The following is a 19,838-nucleotide window of genomic DNA, read 5'->3' as shown; positions in this document are numbered from 1 at the left end:
GGCTGCCCAAGTCTCTAGTGCGCATGCCTCATAGGCCAATAGAGCTGGGTATTTTACACAGATTCTACAACCAGAAAAAAGAGCTGTTTTTGCTTCAAGCGTCAATGAGCATCTGTTAGAATGAACGCGCCCCGCCTCCATGTCTGTATCCAGACTTCCTATAATACATCCATGAGAAAGTGACACCAAATTTTGCAAAAACGTATCCAACCTTTAATGACTCAAAACATGAAAATGTGTCAAGTCAAAGGAACTTGTACTGTGAAACACATTTGGATCACCATTACTGTTCAGTCAGAATAACGACTGATTAGCACAGTCATTTTTGCACACCTCTATTTCTACATAACAGCTTGAAAAAAAAAAAGATAAAACTCATGAGCAGTTTTCAAATTCATATTTATTGTTACATGTAAAGCAATTGGAGTAGACATGAACATGAGACCAAATACAATTTGGCCATTGTCATAGAATATCATAAAACTACCTGGAATGAAGTTATGGTTTATATTTGGTAATGTTGAATACAAAAGGAAAAAAAAGGGGGAAACCTGAAAGCGTGAGTACAAGTCGTCTTTAAGACAAGTAGAAGGCACAGCAGAAGCCAGTAGAGTCCAGTCCACCTACTCCTTATCCGACGTAACAGACCAAAAACACAGAAGTCCAAGACAACACAGACTAGACGCCCCAAAATAACAGCATTTACCTCGAGTATAATCCCAAGAAACGAACATATGACGAGAACGAGAATACAGACAGCACGCCAGGGGTCACGACTACAATTTGACCGTATGGCTTCTGTATACAGATATGTGGAAGTTTATGGTGCCAGTTATTAAGAAATGCTTGTACTTCATTAAGTGAGAGGAAATGTTTGGGTGGTTTTTGAATGTGCTCCACCTGAACATCCTCAAACTTTTATTCTTTTCTTTGCCTTGTCAAGCATTTATTTATAAGCGTGGTATTCAGGAATGTGTTGCTTAGTCAAGGATATAATTTACTTTATCAGTCCGAGTAAAAAATATGTAAACAACCTTGCAGCTGGAAATATGAATGCTCACTTTAAAAGACAGCATTCTTGTACATTAATCAAGAGTTCTGAATATCGAAAGTAACAAGTTGTCCTCTGTAACACGAGACCCATCTCTTTAGAAATTTTAGTGTTGTTGATTCGCCTTCAATAAGAACACATTCTTCAGTAAACACCTCAAAAAAGGGCAGGGATGCATGCGAATTTCTGATTTTGACAGCATGTTATTCTCATACAAAAAAAAAAAAAAAAGTCCTTCTTCAGTTTGGGGAGCTCTTCAAAGTCTTAATGGCTTGTGTGTTTTAGTGTCACAATGATCCCAGCCAGTCTATTAGACTCTCTTCATCCCCCGACCCATCAAGCAGGCAAAAACTGTCATCACCATTTTGGGCTTGACCTCCACAAGGTCTTCTGGGAGAGCGTAGACGCGGGCGCCGATCTTCCTCGCCATAGAGACGGCGTATCTAAGGACAAAGGGGTCAACTCATATAAAAACGGTTCACACAGTTATCAAAATAATGGCAAAAGGTTGCTTCTCTTTCCGTCTGTCGAAGAAAATCTTACTTGGCGTTCTCCAGCTTGTCGTCTTCAGAGAGAGTGCCGGTTTTGACCAAATCATGATTGATGCTTCCGGGCTGGATGGCGTCTATCAGATCCAGTACTGCAGCACTGCTGCTGATCTCTTTGTCCTGATGGCCACACAACACACAGACTAAGACGATACCACAGAAGCTTACCTGACTGACAGGTTTTTATCACACTATCTTTATAGAAATTATATTTAAAAAAATATGTCACCTGCAAAATGACCATTTGTATATCACTCACTGCATTACCTTGAATTTGTTAAGAAAACGTTTTTTTTTCTTGCATACCCCCATGGTGAACAAAGAATCCAAAAAAGGCAAACATTCTTCATGTATAGAAAATCAGGTCTGCATTAAACAACAAAACTATATCAAAAAGTCATTTTACAAATTCTCACACAACTCACACGGTATAATCCATGTCTCATTTATCCAGTTGTATACTCAGTACTTCCCAAACACGCATTTTATCTAAAACTTACAATTTAACAACACTTCTGCTTATGAATAGTGCATGAAGAACTGTGTCTGGGCACACACGTTTGTATCAACTCTCCTTGAGCTGAGTTCAAATTCACATGTGTTTCCAGGTACACTACTTTGCTGTTCATGAGACTGTTTTGCACTGTCATGTTTTGCATGTGTTTGGGAAGTACTGAGCGGACTTTGATTATACTGCACAAGATGTTTCGGTATAGTTTTGCTGTTTTTTTTAGTGTGGTCCCTGTTTACATCATTTCATCAAGAATGTTCGCCTCTTTTGGATTCTCTGTTCACACTGGAGGCATGCCAGGAAAGTTTTCTTAAAAAATTCAAGAAACAGGCGTTGAGTATTTGAAAAACATATGTTCATTTTGTGGGTGCAGTATTCCTTTAGACTCCCCGATTTAGTTCATAGCATTTGATGCAGCAAATATTTAAAAGATGCTTATGTTTCTCACTTTGAAATTGTGAGATGCAGTTGAAAATTCAGGAGCTTAGATTATTTGGTAACTCTTAAACTCTTGTGTCAAAGGTCCATATTACAATAACTGAAAGCACTCTGCTCATACAGTTATTGTCACAGAATTGTACTAAAAGAAAGAGAAAAACAGGTTTACCTTAAAGCTTGAAATCTTGGTTGATTTTCCAGCTTCCGCCAACGTTTTGTTCACCCACTTTATGATCAAGTCATCATTCGCTTTCTCTCCATCACCCAGTTCCTCCAGTACATTCAATGTATATCTGAAAGATATAAGACGCGTAATGTTTCTTCTAGATATGAACTGAACAGTGCAGTTTAACGATTTTAGACTTGGGATAAAACATCAGGGCAGAAACTTGAATGATAAATCATTTTGGTTTTGTATCAGAACCATGGGGTCCTTCTGTATTGTGATTTTTAGACAACCCAAACAAAACACAAGTATGTGGAAATACTAAATATGTCAACACACATCCTGGCAACTGAGTTTATGGCAATGTGGTCTCAATCTGGTGGAACATACACATTAACAACACCACTGGCATGAAATAGAGGTCACCAACATCCCACTGCCTAAAAACTGTTTACAGTAAATATACAGAGTTAACACAATGAATCTGACAATGGAGACAATAGTGATTGTTTCGAAATGCCACACACAGATACTGACTGAAACACAAATACTTATTTGGATCCAACTATTTTAATTCAAAGATCAGTCCATGGTCATGTACCCAAATATCCTCTTGATTTGTTTGTTTAACACCCCAAAATCTCAGTAATTCCTTGCTAGTAATCTACTAATCTGGAATCTACTGGTTCCAGACCAACTACTGTAGTATAGCCACACTTTTGAATGCTTTGGTGGCATCTTAGCAAGCTGAACTGCCAATGACAGGGCTAACTGTTGGCATCAGTGCCTTCTTTTACTAATGTAGCAAAAATAAGGCATATCCCATTTTGTAATAAAAACAGAAAAAATGGTACAATCCTTTGTTACTTCTAGGCTGGATAATTAATTCCTTATTATCATTTTGCTTCAACAAGTCTCTAAAGACTCTCCAACTGATCTAGATTGTTGCAGCATTTGTTCTAACAGCAACAGAGAAAACAAGTCATATTTGTCCTGTTTTAGCTTCTCCACATTGGCTCACTGTAAAATCCAGAATTGAATTTAAAATCCTTCTCCTCACTTACAAACCTCTAAATGGTGAAGCTCTGTCATATCTGAGATAGGTCATAACACTATATTCACCAGAAAACTGCATTCCGAGAATTTAAGGTTACTTTTGGTTTCTAGAGTCTCCAATAGTAGAAAGAGGCGCCAGAGCCTTCAGCTATTCAGCCATCTTTAAGTTTCAATCCAAGGGGCTGACATCATCTTTACATTTAAGAGTAGCGTACAGTTAGGACTGGCTCAGGCTTGCCTTGGACCAGCCCCTAGTAAGGGTCCAAAGACAGAGGGATTTTGTATGTATTAAAGCCCTATGTTACCTAACGGTTATTAACAAGTTGAGTTGAGTTGTTTCGGGACTTTTTAAAAGGCTCAATTTTGGATGCTTGCTGCTGCTGCTGTATTAGCTTTTACGAACTAGGAAGACTTGCTTGGAGGATAGCGACTATGGAAATGGCAAGAGAAAGTTTACTGATTTGGCAGAGAGTCAAGACTCACCAGAATCAGATCCCTAGCGTTAATAGGATTAAATGCAGGTATGCAGAAGTTTCGATATTACTTGGTACTGGGTTATTCAGATCAATACCTTAAAGTTATTGAGTATCAATACCCAGCCCTACCAGGGTATTTGAGTTTTTTACTCTTAAGGACCAAAATAAGATGTTTTCTTGAGTGATCATAATGAAGCTGTGTTTTACTTTCTCATCAGCTGCCACACCAGTGCCAAAGTCAGGGTAGATGTGCCATTGTACAGGTCCTCCCCGCCGATGCCAACAAGGGAGAACTTTGCGTCGTTTTTCCCCAGTTCCAATGCATAGTTACAATTCTCCAGCTAGAGGCACAAATAAAACAGTTGTCAAAAGAGAGTCAAAACAGTTTATTTATTTATTTGTTTATTTTTTGCATAACATAGATTTAAAGGATTTACCTTTTTCATCATAGATCCATGCTTGGGGTAAGGCGGCTTGTTGACCTTGTTGCTCCAGTCAACATACACTTTAATCTTCTCATAGAGTTGAAGGATAACCATGGCATCCTGTAGGTCTCTGCAAGACAAGATTGTGTTTGATAATCAGTAACATTTAATAAGTTATGAAATCTTTTTAGATGTAAGTGTACATGAGAGTGAGATAAACTGTGTCCTACTTATCTTGTTTGTGATACGTACCCATACAGATGATTGACATGTGGGTTCACTCCCAGAGAGTTCATCCAGTTTCTGAATGTCCTCTCTTCCCGCGTCTCACCTAGACGGCAAAGAATCATGGGATTTAGCTGGCTTTCAGGTTGCGCAGCTAGAGGTTTCATAAATAGTTAGCATAGTTCTAAACATGTAGGTTGTTCATGTCATCAGAACCTCTGCCACTCTGTTACCTATACAAGACAAATATCTGGTATCTAACCAACTATCACTGACTTGTTAAAAAATATACAGTATGTTCTGCATACTAAATACTGTATCCAATAGGAGCCAAAGTTAGGAGTGGCTTGTTGTCACACTGTTAAAAATGAAATGAGTTGCCTGTAGGCCAGTTAGTTAGCTAACAAAAAGCAACTGTTTGTTCAGAGCTCGTTCTTCTGAGGCTGTAGCGTTAATCTTTCTGGCTGTCATTTGGGTATTTAAACCTTATTTTTTTCACAGTACATTCTCCTGCACGATGGTTGCGGTCCTGGATACTGGGAAATTTGTGAAAACTAGAATTATCGCCACACAGTTGTATGTCTTCCTCTCTTTTCCTGAGATATGATATTGAGTAATGGCCAGAAAAGGGTTTTTTGCTAATCATTATGACACTGTGTAGATGACCTCTGACCTTTTCAATATAAAAAGTGTCATTACTTCATCTTATTACACATTTGTGTGAAACTTTAGTAGATAATTTATTGTTGAGTTGTGGTCAAAAATCTGTTTTTTTGAGGTCACAATGACCTTGACATTTGATCTTGCAGAACTTGTGGAAACTCGCTCAAGGCCTTCTACAGATATTGCATTCACAAGAATGAGATGGATGTAAGGTCACTATGACCTTGACCTTTGACCATCAAATTCTTATCAGTTCATTGTTGAATCCAAGTTTGTGTCAAATTTGCAGAAATTCTATCATCTTATTGAGATATTGTGTTCATAAGAATGAGACAGATGAGGTCACAGTGATCTTGACCTTTGACCTATGACCACCAAAATCCATCAGTTGATCTTTAAGTCCAAGTGGATGTTTGTGCTAAATTTGAAGAAATTCCCTCAAGGCGTTCTTGAGATATTGTGTTCTGGCTACGACTATTGCTACAAACTAAAAATCTCTAATAGTAGAAGTTAAGAATTCAATCTCTGCGCGTCCTCACCTTCAAGAAGTCCCCAGTCTATGTCCTCATTCTCAGGTTTGGTCAGTCCTGGATATTTGTTGAACAAATTAGCCACAAAGGCAAGGTTGAGTTTTGGGTTTCCGCTGACGACATCAGCTGGGGTGACAAACTGTCGACAGTCGAGCCTGTCGGCCTGCTGCAGCATGGCCTCTGCCCTCTTCAAGTCGTCTTTCTCCTGAACACACAGACACATGCTCCGATCAGAGACACAGTACAGCTGTTACCATGTACTGAAGACACTCAGCTGTGAGTGCTGACTGTTAGACTGCTTACATTGAAGCCTGCCATGCTAATGTCTATGCGTGGCTGATCTTCCTCTGTGCCTTTTGGGGAGATTTGATTGAGGAGATGGAAATAGGCCCTTGAGTCCTGGAAAAATAATACAAAGAAAGACAATTAGATTTCTACAAATAAAAATCCACCCTGTAACATAGTTTTACTTTTTGTCTCATTATAGTAACTGTACTATATAGAGTATCGATAAACTTGTTATTGCTTTTGAGCAGCTTTCACTGTGCACCACCTCTAACCACCAAAATCTGAGGTCATTGTGGAGTTCCAAGTTGATTTTTTTCCTTCAAGGTGTTCTTGAGATTTCGCAATCATGAGAACAAGATGGGCAGACAACCCAAAAACATAATAATCAGACAGGTGCAGTAGCTTGTCATATACCTGCTTGGTTGTTTTTCAACGTGGCGCGGCACCGCCCAACAGTGTAATGTCATTTCACAACCAACAAATACTGTGCATCTGACATACTTTCACTTTTATCTGAAGATCCTTAGTAACTGCCATGTTGCAAACAATAAACCCCCAATCCACTTTTTACCACTTTAAACCCAAAATGTGCACATAATATGTCCAGTGCTTACATACACATTTGCCAGTGTTCCCCAGAAAGGGACACAAAATGTTCAGTTCCATTTTAGGAGCGGTGGAAGCAGTTGTGCAAACACAAACAGTGCCTGGCCTAGTGTGCTGATAGATAACAGTGTTGGTGGACTTAGTAGCTACAGAAGAACATGGAAAATGAAAGGGGTACAAACATCACATACCCAAAGAACCTTAGAACCGAAACTTTTGATCCTTACTATATCTCTAAAATGTTTTAGTGGTTTCTCTTTACTGCTAGACTTTATATCCACCTGCTGGGTTTAATGTCAGTGAGTGGGCCCACCTTGATGTCACCGCTAAAGTTGTTGATCTTCTGCCAGCCAGCATTTTCCAGATGAAAGTTTGCCCAGCGCAACAGCAGTTCTTCTGGAGACAGCTTCATCAGGTCCTCCAGGGTTTCCCCGTCTCTCAGCAATGCTGCCAGTGCTGTGGCGGGGTGTTAATCATCAGTTAGGATACTTGACAATAGACCAAGCTTAATGCATGTTATGTAACGGTCCAATCAACTATGCCCAGTACCTTCATTTCTGCTGAGCTCAATGTCAGCAAAAAGACCGATCTTGATGATCTGCCACAGCAGACCAAGCACCAGATGGGGCTTTCCCTCTTTTAAGTCTAAAGCACCGATGTTCACCACATGGCAGCCAATAGCAGAAGCTGAGTTAAGGGCCAAGTTCAGATTCTCCTGCAAGGTACAAACACATCAGTTGTTGGAAAACCCCAATAATAAGCAAGAGAAAGAGCAGCCCTGACAGTAAATTCACCTGACCTGCATCGTAAACGTTGTCAGCTTCGTCGTATTTATGACCCTCTCATCGATAGTGTCTGGCACTGACAGGTTAATCATTTTGCTGTGTACAAAACCAGATGTGAAATTTCATCAGACATTTGATGCAGTTTCCTTGTAAAAAAAAAAAAAAATGTTAATTGCTTGCAAAAGATGCATTCTTTCAAAAAGTGGCATTAAGCAACTTGGTGTCCAAAATTCGTCCTAATGGCCAAGCAGTTTACCATGCCAAGCAACTTTGCAGCTCTGCAGTTTCTCTTATATTAATCAAAACTCTAACAGTGTTTGGCAGCTAAAAATCTGCACTTTGTTCAAAATACAGCAGTGTTTGCAAATTTGATTGAGTTACTTTCATTTTAAGGGTGTCTACAGGTATCAAAAACTTCAATTTAATGCTTTTTAAGACCTTTTCAAGATCATTTTTAACCAAATTTAAGACAGGACAAACCCTCTTGTTCTTATTCAAGCATTAAAGTTATATATCATGGTGAGTATTATATATGTGGTCCTGTGCAGAGGTAGATTTTTTTATGTAGAGAATGTGGTTATTAGAGTGAGTTAGATCAATCTGCATTTTGCCAACAGGTGAGTGCAAGTATAAAGTGAAAAGACTAATAGTTTAAGCTTGACTCGTTTTGACAAAAAGTAATTAAAAGATGAATTGATTAAATTAGATAAAACTTTCTGTGGCAATTGAGACCTCACAAATTTAAATATGATACTATTTAATGACTTTTAAAGACTAAAATTATTAACATTTTCAATTTTAATTCATTTTTTGGATTTTGAAGATGACCTGCAGACACCCTGATTTTTTTTTCTTAATTTTACTTTTTTTTAAAAACTAAACTTTTTGTTTCAAGTGATATACAACTGCAGAGCTTTTTAATCAAAGTAGTAGTATTTTTAGTAGTATCACTATCTTCTTGGCAAAGCAAAGCAAGAAGTTGTTAGAGTTGACTGATATCCCAGTACAGCCTCACATTTGTCTTTTCTTCAGTCAGCATGTGATCACAACATTAAGTGCAGTGAGATGCAGGTATCTGACATTTAATTATCGGGGTGAGGGAGGAGGGAGTTGTGTTGCTGGCTTGAGGTGAAAACAGAAAAACTCACCAGAGTACGATACCGTCTTTGACAGACGTGAAGAGAGACTCTGTGTTGGGATCCATGGGCAGGACGTGTTTGCAGTCACGGTCTTTTTCCAGAGCAGTGTTGATCCAGTTCACAAAGGCAAATCGCTCCTCCTCTGTAAGAAACAAAACACACACAGGTATCGGTTAAAAGCCATAACACCAACAATATAATGTGGCAGTGCTGCTCATTATGAGTCATTTCAGTGGGTCATATTGTCCATTATGGGTTTCTTTTTTGGTAAATGGAGCATCTGCTGCTGAAGTGCATAGAAAGTGAGCAGTTTATGACAAACATGAGTGGTAACAGGAGACGAAGGGGACGATGGACAGGTGTCCTACCAGAGTATGAGTGTTGTGTGCCTTCACTTGACAGCTCCGATGTCCCTCCAATAGCCAGGATGCCTTCTTTTCTGTTGATGGCCTTGCGGAAAGTTTTTGCTACTTCACTGTTCTTCAGCTCGTGGATGATCTAAAATGAGACAAAAGAATACTCAGACACCAACTGCCACTATGCCTCAGAAACTCTGCGTTATTGTTTTAGGCTGAAATTTATGGATTATTAAGACGTGTTTGTGTGTATTTTGATTTGTGGATAATAGATTGCGTTGTAGAGGTTGACCAATTGGCCCATAATCACTGGCAAAATCGTCTTCTGTTGTTCAGACTTTTCAATTACAGCATTTCTGTTGTTTCAGCGTCACATCAGTTTTAACAAGGAAAAGATCACCAAATGTTTTACAGGACTAACTAAATCATTTTCTGACACATAAACTCAGTTGCCACTTTATTAAGTACACCTCTCCAATCTGATGTAATTCAGTTCAGTTCGTTTGGTGGTGTCGCACTGGTCATTATTTTAGGAGCAGTTTCTACTTTTTCGTCCTCCCTATTTATATACCAGAAGGGGTCACAACTGAAAATACATCTATATATAATGCAGTTCCAACACCACCATTAACTATGACCTCAATGCTAAAACATATAATTTAAAAAAACAAAAAAACACCTTAATGGCAGTGTCAACAAAAAAAATCCCCACAACCTTAAAACATTACAGAAATCAGAAAAAATGGACTTAATGGCAAAACATCTGTATAAAATTGCATTAGACTGTACAGATGAATGTAATCAAGTGTCCACTGAAAGCATAGGTCAATCACAACCAGGTCAATCACATGTTGTGTTATTAAACTATGATTCTGGTGATTGGACTTGTAAAACCCTTCACATTTTTGCTACCACAAATCGCTCATGATTTGTCATTTATTTTTAAAAGTTTTGACTCTTCGGTTGCAGCCATACTTATGTGTGCAGGCCTCAATCTTCCTCTTGTGACTGCATCTCTTGTTGTTCTGTGGAGCTCCTGGCTTAGAAGATAAGGCGAACACTGAGGCTCATATTTGAGTTATGCAGTGTTCATTTAATATGAAAGATCCAAAAGAGTCGGGTTGATGTGTTCATAAAAGTGACTGATGTGTTCACTACACATTTAAGTATTACAGTGTTGAGTGTGTGAGTGCCAGTATGTCATTATCAACAGTGACAGTAAACCGCCAGGGCTACGGCTGTTATCATCCTCCACACTAACACCACTCTCAGGCTTGTCCCAACATCAAATAATAGAGAGGTCTGTGCTTTGAGTCCTAAGCAGCTCTGACAGAAAGTATTCTCTGATAGTGACAGTATGTGCGATACTTCCTGAATGTGAAGTTATCGCTGCTGCTTCATCAGTGACCTCAGCCCCAAAGGCTGTGGTGTGACCACAAAGAGCTATTCAGCTCGACTGTAAACACAGCACTCTTTACCACAAATATGCAGCAGGTCATAGTGCACAAGCTTGAATGTTTTGACCACTTGAAGCAAAACAGGTAACACAACATGACAGTCATAGATGATAAGACAATTTCCATTTAATTCTACAAATGAGCAAAAAGCTATTCCTTTAGTTTCACATTCACACCCATGGGCAGTTAGGCGGATATTCATATTCATTTTCACATGCATTTAATCTGCGTTGTTATCATTCATAAGGATATTTTGTAAACGGGGGTTTTATCAAAGCCTTGTGAGGAGCACACACCTCTCTAACACAATGGCACAATGCTGTTTAGCTAACTGGAAAGTCCCAGATGTCCCCCTTTCCTGCCGATACATGAACACAACATAAGACATTGCAACAGTCAAATCCCTCTTTTGCATTATCACAAAAACAACTGATTAATCAGGTGATCCTTGTACCATAAATCATAAATAAGGTGACGTCAGGGCTCGACAATAAGGATTGCTCAGATACCCAGGGCAAGTAAAATGCCATGTCTAGGCTAGTAAATCTAGCAACTCGTGCTTAATGAAGCAGGTGGTCAAAAATAAGTGAAAACATCTTTTTTCCTTATCATCTCTCTTGAGAGTTGCACATGTGTAGTTGTACCCATCTGGCACTTGTGAGAATATAGTGGTGGGAAAGGAAAAAGTTTTGAGCTGAAGCATAAGTCCAATTGGATGTTTGTGCCATCACATTCACAAGAATATGACAAATGAGGTCACAGTGACCTTGACCTTTGACCACTGACCACTAAATTCTAATCAGTCCATTGTTGACTACAAGTGGACATCTGTGCGAAATTTGAAGAAATTCCCCCAAGGTGTTCTTAAGATATCGCGTTCACAAGAAAGGAACGCACATACTGTATGTAAAGAGACAAACAACCCAAAAATAGAATACTCCAGGCCTCTACTACCGCCGGCGCCGAGGCGTAAGAAACAAACACAGCTACAGAACATTTTGGTCAACACTCCTGATCTTGAATCCTGCTGCACTTCTGTACCAGAAGCTGCTTCTATGAATGACTGCTCTCTCTAAATGACTGCTCCCTCATCACTGCTGAAACAAAATACTGGAACTCACACCACTTTGCTGACCTCACTTCCACATTCCCTCTGTGTGTGTGTGTGTGTGTGTGTGTGTGTGTGTGTGTGTGTGTGTGTTGTGTGTGTGTGTGGTTTGAGAGGCCTTTCAACTTCATCGTTCATGGAGCTGCTAAAAGTTGCTTTGCGTAGCAGCCCCACCCAGCTGGGCGAGTTGCTTTTAGGGCAGAACAGGAAACAAAGACCGCCTCAGAGTGAGAAAAAGCTCTGAACAGAAGGTGAAAACTTCTTGATGGTACAAACTGTTCTAAGCTCCCTTTAACTTACCGACAGAAACTCATCGAAGCTTATCTTATCATCCTGGTTGCGATCGAGTTTCTGAATGATCTCTCGAACCATGTATCCAGGTCTGGGATAGCCGCTGTCTTTAAGGAGCTCGTGGAGTTCAAAATCACAGATGTATCCATCGCCGTCCAGATCTACACAAGCAAAGGAACTATTAGATACCAGGACATATGGTACATCTATGGCTAAAACACCTTTGACATATCAATAATGAAAATAATGAATTATGAATGAAATAAAAATACTGGGGTTTCTATGGTTTAAAGCAAGTGGGATTTAAGACTTTTTAAACCTACTTGGAATGAAATTTAAGACTAATTTTACAGAAGCCAATACTGAAGGGAAAAAACATGTACTGACATTAATTAGGTTAGCGGGAATTGTTTTTTATTTCTAAAATATTTATTGTAACATAAAACATGACTCTTTGGTAATGTTAATGCAAGATACATTTGGAAAATTATTATTATTTTGAAGTTACCTATTATTTTGAGCTTTTTGAAAGCAATGTCAGTAAAAAAAGATTAATAAAAGTCCCATCTCCAATGTCTAAGCATTTTTAAGACTTCTGAGAAACTGATTTCAGACATTTTAATGCTGATTAAGGCCTTATTTTTAAAGTGATAGATTCAATGCCTTTTAAGACTTTCTAAGGATCCGCAAGAACCCTGAAATACTGTCATGTTAACGTCGCTTTTACTCACCAATTTTCCCAAACATCTCTCTCATCTCCTCCGTCTCCTCTTTTGTTATCTTTCCAGTCATGTTTCTGTGATTGACCTGAGGTGGTCAGTCAGAGAAAGGTGGGACTGTGGAGAGGAAAACAGCACAGAGTTATCAGCCGAGTCTAGAAATGACAGGACAGAACCCCAACTTCATCAGCCTCCCATAAACCTGCTTTCAGGCCCTGAAATCTACCCAGACCGCTCACTGTTCTGCTCCTCAGATCACAGACTGCTCCGAATGTTTCTGCCTCCTCCCCGCCAGAGAAGTGGCCTTTCCTCCCCAGGCACAGAACAAAATTCACTCCCCATCTTCTGTCAGGTCTAAAAAAGCTTAATGTAGTACCTCCTATATCCGTCTGCTCACTGTTCCCGCTGATCTCCACCCCGGCTGATCATATCTAATGTTCTCTTTAGTTTCTCTCTTTTTAACTCTTTTCCTTTTCCAAGCATGTCTCTCTCCCATAATCAGAGTAATTTCCTGTTCCATTGTATAGCAATGAGCACACGCTGTTAAAAAAAAAAAACTGCCGGAGAAGCTGAGACTAATGCACCCATTCTGCTTTCTGCAACACATCCTCAAAATCCACTTTAACCAGAATTTTTTTTTTTTTTTTAGCCCTTTTAATGGCTTAACAAATCAAATTTAATAATTGAATTTTAGTGTTAAAATAATCTTTCGTGCAAACTTAGCTAGCTGTAATGAGAAGCGATGAAGCGGGCTGCTCCTCCTGAATGTAAAGCCGATGATAATGTTTTATTATGAAGCTGTTTGGGTTATATTTTACATTTTAGCAGAGAAAGTATCCTCAGCCTGCAGAGAGAATCAGTTAAATGTGTATAAAGACTCAAGTCATAGAACAAGACTAAAGCAAGCTAGACTCAATCTGTTATTTTGCTCCACTAAAAACACAGTGTTCCCGAACTCCTCTGAGGCAAAGCAGCCATGTGAAAGTCACTGAAAATGAGGAATTCCTCAGAGTCCCTCCTTCCCGTTCTGTAGTGGCGGAGGAATGCATGAGGTCTGGGTAGATCGAGCCTCACTTACACAGAGGTGAGCAGGGCGTGCTGCCTCGCTCTCTAAACTGGTACGATGGCATTCCTCTTGAACACGAGTGTTCAGAAAACAAAGATGAGGTTTATACTGCTGCGGTGGACTAAGGATCACAGATTTTTCCAGACAGAAAAGTGTTCCCATTTCCTGATTTAAAGCACAGATTGTTGATGTTCACAGCGTATTAGTCAGAACTCCTGGGCAAGGCCATTTCTGGTTTCCACAGTGCTACACGTGTGAAACCATATTAGGAAATAGTCAAATGAATTATGATCCCCACCTGATTTTTAGTAATAATTAGTTAAAGGTAAATTAAGCTGGTATGAGTGAATTTCTTTGAGAGGTTTCAGCCCATCGAGTCTCTCTGTGACCACAGCAGCCTCACAAGCCCACATTCAAGCAGACGAACAATGAACAAAAGGCCAGTAACCGTGCATCCTCTTTCATGAATGAAACTATTAATAGTATTCATGAAAGATGATTCAACAGTAGCCATGTGGTCTCTGAGATGTGACTCAGTTCTCATAACACTATCCCTACAAACAAAACAAAATGATGAAATAACACTTTGTCCGACAAAATCCAAAAGCTTCCCAACAAAATTATTCAGATGGAATCATGGTTATTTATTTACAATAAAAAAAAGAAAACAGACAAACAAAACACCCAATACAATAAAAAAAAAAGAAAAAAAAAGAAAAGGTTTTAGGTAACAACAATAACAAGGCTAGATTTTTCGCTTTGATCGGCACCAGCACTAACAGAGATACTTTTAAATATGACACCACGAATCACAGAGAACGGGGTGTTTTTCTTCTAAAGCACGAAATCAGGGCAAGCCCAAAACTCCTGACTAAACGATTAGGAAAATGACGATGCCAGTGTTGCTATATTTAACTTTTCTCCAAAAGGATGTGAAATGTGGCTGCTGAAGTCAGCCCCAGGCCGACAAACATTCCCTCCTTTGCCAGCCCTTGTCACACCCTCGACAGAGGGAGAGTGGAAACAGAAGAGGGGTTAAGTACATGGAGCAAGGGCACAGATGGCAGCGGACAAATGTTAGACGTATCACTGATAGTCCAGAAGAATAGCGGGTTTGTAACCGCCGTCACAAACCACGGCAATAAATCCTGGGTAACAGAAGAAAATGAGTTCAGAGCGTCAGGCTCCGAAGACAGTTGCTGTCTTTGACAGCTGGACTGTGTGCTTCGGAGAAGAGAAAATTCCTGCGCTCTTCAGCTAAATGCAGTCAGCAAGCTCCCTAAATGGAATGGCTTGTATTTGCCTAAAGGCATATCAATACTCCTGATAGAGTTCAAACACTTTATTGAAATGTCAGGGCTTAGCTGCAGTGAAAGAGTTTTGGTACATCAGAATGACGCTGCCATTGACTCATCTATTTCATTTGGGAATAGATTTCCTGAATTACAAGATTTTGCAATTTGAACTGAAATTATGAGGGATTCAAAAACAATCCCCAACAAAGGGACAACAAATGCAAGTAATCTCCACACATCTGTTTAGATTTTCAGTCACCCAGGTCACATGGTAGATAGCAGTAGCAAAACAGGAGCAACTGGATTTATTTTGCAGTCTTTAAGACATTTCTCCACTTATTTAAGAGCTATCTCGGTTCTCTTGCTCCTGTTTTGAAACTAGATATCACATGCACACATAAGTATTTCTTCTCAAGCACCAGCTTTAAATGTCGAGTCAAAAACAGCACATTGACGCCATTTACGATCGCCTTTGATGGATCTTGCATTGAATTGAAAGCGCTGGGCTGTTCCCAGATGGCTGAGTTAAATGTGTAGAGCCGACACACCCCGCCCTGCCTGTGCTTCATCCACACAGTTACATGGGAAATGTGAGGCACACAAATAGATTGGGCACCCTTCCCAAGTGTGGTCAAGTTCATATGCGCACACCCAACGTAGTCTGCAAAGAACACAGGACATTTTTACTCAGTCACAATCACCCGCAGATGTGAGTCAAACTGACTCATAAACACCAAATAGTCTGTGACACCAGCCCTTTAGTTCCTGTTTAGGCTGTGTGGATAAGCACAGCCCTACTGACAGGTAAGGCGGAGGCGACGACAACAAATATTGTGTGTTGAGTTTACACAACTCTTACATCATGCGCAGCTGCAAGCATATCACTTTGGGCTGGGTTCAGGGGTGTTATAACAGCATACAAATCTAGGGTATATGGTGAATCATCATGGAAAAATTCAATTGAAATGGTTCCTTGACAAGCATCCCTAACCATGAGAAGCTATCTTAACAGCTTGCTCTGTAAAGTACACTACATTTCCCCAAAGGATGGAGCTGTAGTAAAAGATGAGGCAGGTAAAAGGCGTAAAAACAAGAACCCCTAGTAACCATCACTAAAGAATGTCATTAGACAGGTTACTGAGGAGCTGCTGAATCAGTTGGGTGAGGCAGTTACAGCTTCAGGTAATTATCCACACCTAAGAGGGTTTGCCATTATGCAACAAAAGCACTGTAAAGCATTATCCTTTAATAATCAGACAGCACATGGCACAATTACTGTAAAATACCACCCTTTTCATCACAAAAGCATGACGTGTGTGCATGAGCATGACACTGTATACCTCCCTGCTCTGAGGTTGTTGCTATGTAGCTGACCCCTGACCTCCCAAACAGAGAACATGGACAGAGTGTCTCTGTGGAGCTTAATGACTCATTACACTATTATTTTTTTTGTTGTAGTAGTAAAAGTAGAGTAAAAAGAGCAGTCAGTTTAATGGATTTTACGTCCCACTCAAATATGTTGTCTGTGCCAGTGTTTAACTGCTGGACCTAAGTCCAAAAGTAGGTCACTGGTCCATTCTTGTATGCCTGCAAGTGACTAGTGAAGGTGTCAATTTTGTAAAAAAAAAACAAAAAAAAAAAACACACTTAATTTTGAAGTACAGTGAATTTCCTGCACAGAGCTTTAATTTTAAAGTACTGTTTCTGTTTATTCTTGTAATATGTTTTATTTCCTTGTGTTCTAAGTTAAAGTGTTATGTAAAGTTTGTAAAATGACATTTAATATATGGTAATTTAAAATGTGTAAAACTTTAACTAATCACTAACTTGTCCACTTGGTAACCACTGCTTTATGCAATACTTTTTTTGGATGAGTTATCCTTGTACAGAGCCCCATTCCTCGCAGGATTTATCTATCACTTTGTGTATCTTAATGCAGGTTGAGATTCAAAACTAAACATTTTCTATTCAAAAATTTCTACATAGGCTTGGCGGAGAGTACTTTCTAGTTTAAATTAATTTTAAAAAAGGTGCATCAAACATAATTTTTTAATATGTTAAAAAATATAAAGCCGAAAAAAGAAAAACCTAAAAAGTAAACCAAGCACAGCTGTAAACAAACTCAACCACTTTCACTGTGTAAAAAAAACAAAACAAAAAAACAAGTGCAGGCACCTGTTAAAAAAAATCCTGACAGCGCAGAAAGTGGGGCAACCTGTTCACTGGCACAGGTGTGAGTAAGGGCGGAAACAAAACATAAGCACCCTCCCTCCTCCCTCTTCACAGTCTGGTTTGTCTCTACAAGACAACATCAGACATGTCTGCATTTAAAACACCAACAGTAGGAGCTCTGGTGTGGTTCTGCAGCATGAATGAAGAAAACTCACATTTTATTTGAGCTTATGTAAAGCATAGTGCACATACCACACATGCACACATCCATGGGCAATTTGACCACACCACTCAGGCTAATGACAGGTGCAGTTAAAATGATTTACAGCTTCTTTTCTTTACCATCAAAGGATATGCAAATAGCATTTTTCCCCCACTGCTTGCACCTTGAACAACGAGTTCTGAATGTTCATTTAATACTTTTGCCTTTAACAATTAAACATCCTTTACACCATTTCTATCAAAGTATGCTGCTGCACAAGTAAAACAAGACTTAAAGTGATAATTGGCAACAAAAAATACCAAACAATGCTGTTGAGAATCGCAGCAGTGATGCTGGACTGTTAGTATGCCTGTATTCCCAATACGCTTCTTGTACCAAGTCATAATATTTATCTAGTTAAAATGTGGGTCTCTCGGCTACTGTGTGGTAAAGTCTTGTTGTGCAAGACTGTCCTAAAGTAATCCACAATTGGGATCCCAGATGTACATGTGTTGTGGCCCCAGATGTCTCTACAGGAAAAATCTGGTAAATCAATCAGAGCAGTAAACAACTTTTACATAGACCACTGTTTTGCATTAAAAAAAAAACGCTGAGTAACTGAACAGGCTGTCTCATATCAGTGTTAAAACATCCATTAACCTTTAAAAACATATTAAATTAAACATAATTAAATTAAATAAATTAAACATATTCTAAAACCCACTTGAAAAGATCATATACATGAAACGTGTTTTGGAGGATCAGTCCAATGACTGAAAATCCTCTTTGCAAATGTTTCAAATAATTGTGGCACCGAAAGGGAGGGGTAGATCTATTTAACAAAAAGTTACACATTGAGTGGAATTTTGCCGACATAATGAAAAGTGTCAATAAGATTAAACGTCTGTCATTTCTGCAAAAAAAAATTTATCACACTCACCCTCACCTTGTGTAAAGACCATAAGTGTGTGTGTGTGTGTGTGTGTGTGTGTGTGTACGCATGGGTTATTTTATTTAGCTTGTGTACCAGGAATATTTTAAAAATTAGTGCAGGCTTCCTCCTCAGTGGTGTGCTGATATCACGAAATCTAGTAAAAGTCATCTAGTAACAAATTAAACGGGGTAGTTTATTTCAGTATTTCTAGGACCTACCCAGCGTCGCGAGGATGAATAGGCTACAGTGAAGGTGTAGCTAAAAGCTAGCCGGCTAGCGAAACACACGCAAGTTTTACAGGGAGGAAACTATCCCTGTCTAGTCTCCCAAATCTACCCATCTACACAGAGGATAACGGCTGTCACGGAAAGGACAGATAAAGACAAAGACGGTCTTTTAGTAAAAACTTACTGAGACAGACTCTAGCTGTAAGTAGCTGATGGTGTAGAAGTTGCCAGGAAATTGGTACTCACTGTCGGTGCGCCTGAAATTCCAGACAGCGTCCAGTTTGCAGTCCTGCCTCCTCCACGTAGAGACAAAAGTAGACAGCCGTTGGAATGTTGGCCCCGCCCTGTCGGCGACGTCACCACCAGACGCTGATGTCCGGTCTGTGGAGTGTTATCTGTGCCATTTAAAATCCCAAATAAAAAAAAAAAAGACCTAAAATTGAGAGAAAAAAAGCCTTACATATTAATTTAAAAATATTCATGGATTTGTACTGTGTTGCATATTATATGGGATTTCTTGTACATGTCCTGTGTTTATATGTGTACAGGCTTATTCAATATGTAACCTATGTATATAAATATCTGTACAATTTTATGTATATGTATGAATTATTGTTATTATTGAATTGTTTTTTTTTGTTTTTTTAAATAAGACAAGATGCGATGTATGTTGCAACCAGGTGCAACATATGAAAATTCATATGAATATGATAAGCATAGATGTAGATTTTAGTGGGGGCGCACGAGACACCTCCCTTTTAATATATGCACGCCCCCACCCCACGACACACACACTCACACACACACACACACACACACACATAGGTGAAGCAGACGAGTTTTATGTTGATAAAATTAAAAAGACATACTTTGGACTTTTACATTTAATAGGTGAATCTGTGAAAAAACTAGGAAAACTGCATTCAGAACGAAGTTTATTAAGAGATAAACAGATGAATGTAGTGCAGTATGTCTGTTTCTTTAGTTTAAAATGAATTCTGTTCATATCTAATAAATATCTGACCTTTATTTATCCAATTAATGTCGACTTATGTTGACTTTAAAGGATAATTCTGGGTATTAATTACTTAAATGTAATTAAGG

General features: G+C 39.1%; 1 protein-coding gene across 3 annotated transcripts; it reads right to left on the bottom strand.

Annotated features, from left to right (window-relative positions):
- Nucleotides 1-382: 382 nt before the first annotated feature.
- pls3 (plastin 3 (T isoform)) lies at nucleotides 383-19,080 on the bottom strand. Of its 3 annotated transcripts, none has more exons than XM_042499037.1 (16): nucleotides 18,981-19,080; nucleotides 12,851-12,955; nucleotides 12,129-12,280; nucleotides 9,276-9,405; nucleotides 8,917-9,049; nucleotides 7,783-7,864; nucleotides 7,533-7,698; nucleotides 7,297-7,439; nucleotides 6,393-6,488; nucleotides 6,099-6,294; nucleotides 4,924-5,002; nucleotides 4,684-4,801; nucleotides 4,454-4,587; nucleotides 2,718-2,841; nucleotides 1,595-1,719; nucleotides 383-1,494 (listed from the first exon to the last, which is right to left on the bottom strand). In XM_042499037.1, the coding sequence occupies exons 2-16, from the start codon at nucleotides 12,909-12,911 to the stop codon at nucleotides 1,362-1,364; spliced, it is 1,872 nt and encodes a 623-aa protein (XP_042354971.1). In that variant the 5' UTR covers nucleotides 12,912-12,955; nucleotides 18,981-19,080; the 3' UTR covers nucleotides 383-1,361. The 3 variants fall into 3 exon arrangements, with proteins under 3 accessions (XP_042354971.1, XP_042354973.1, XP_042354974.1); XM_042499039.1 differs by having other exon boundaries at nucleotides 18,919-19,024; XM_042499040.1 differs by lacking the exon at nucleotides 18,981-19,080 and adding an exon at nucleotides 13,078-13,141.
- Between the last annotated feature and the right edge of the window lie 758 nt (nucleotides 19,081-19,838).

This window comes from Plectropomus leopardus, chromosome 13, assembly GCF_008729295.1.
Source record: "Plectropomus leopardus isolate mb chromosome 13, YSFRI_Pleo_2.0, whole genome shotgun sequence".
In the NCBI taxonomy this organism is placed as follows: domain Eukaryota; kingdom Metazoa; phylum Chordata; class Actinopteri; order Perciformes; family Serranidae; genus Plectropomus; species Plectropomus leopardus.
This window is presented reverse-complemented; position numbering and strand designations above follow the sequence as displayed.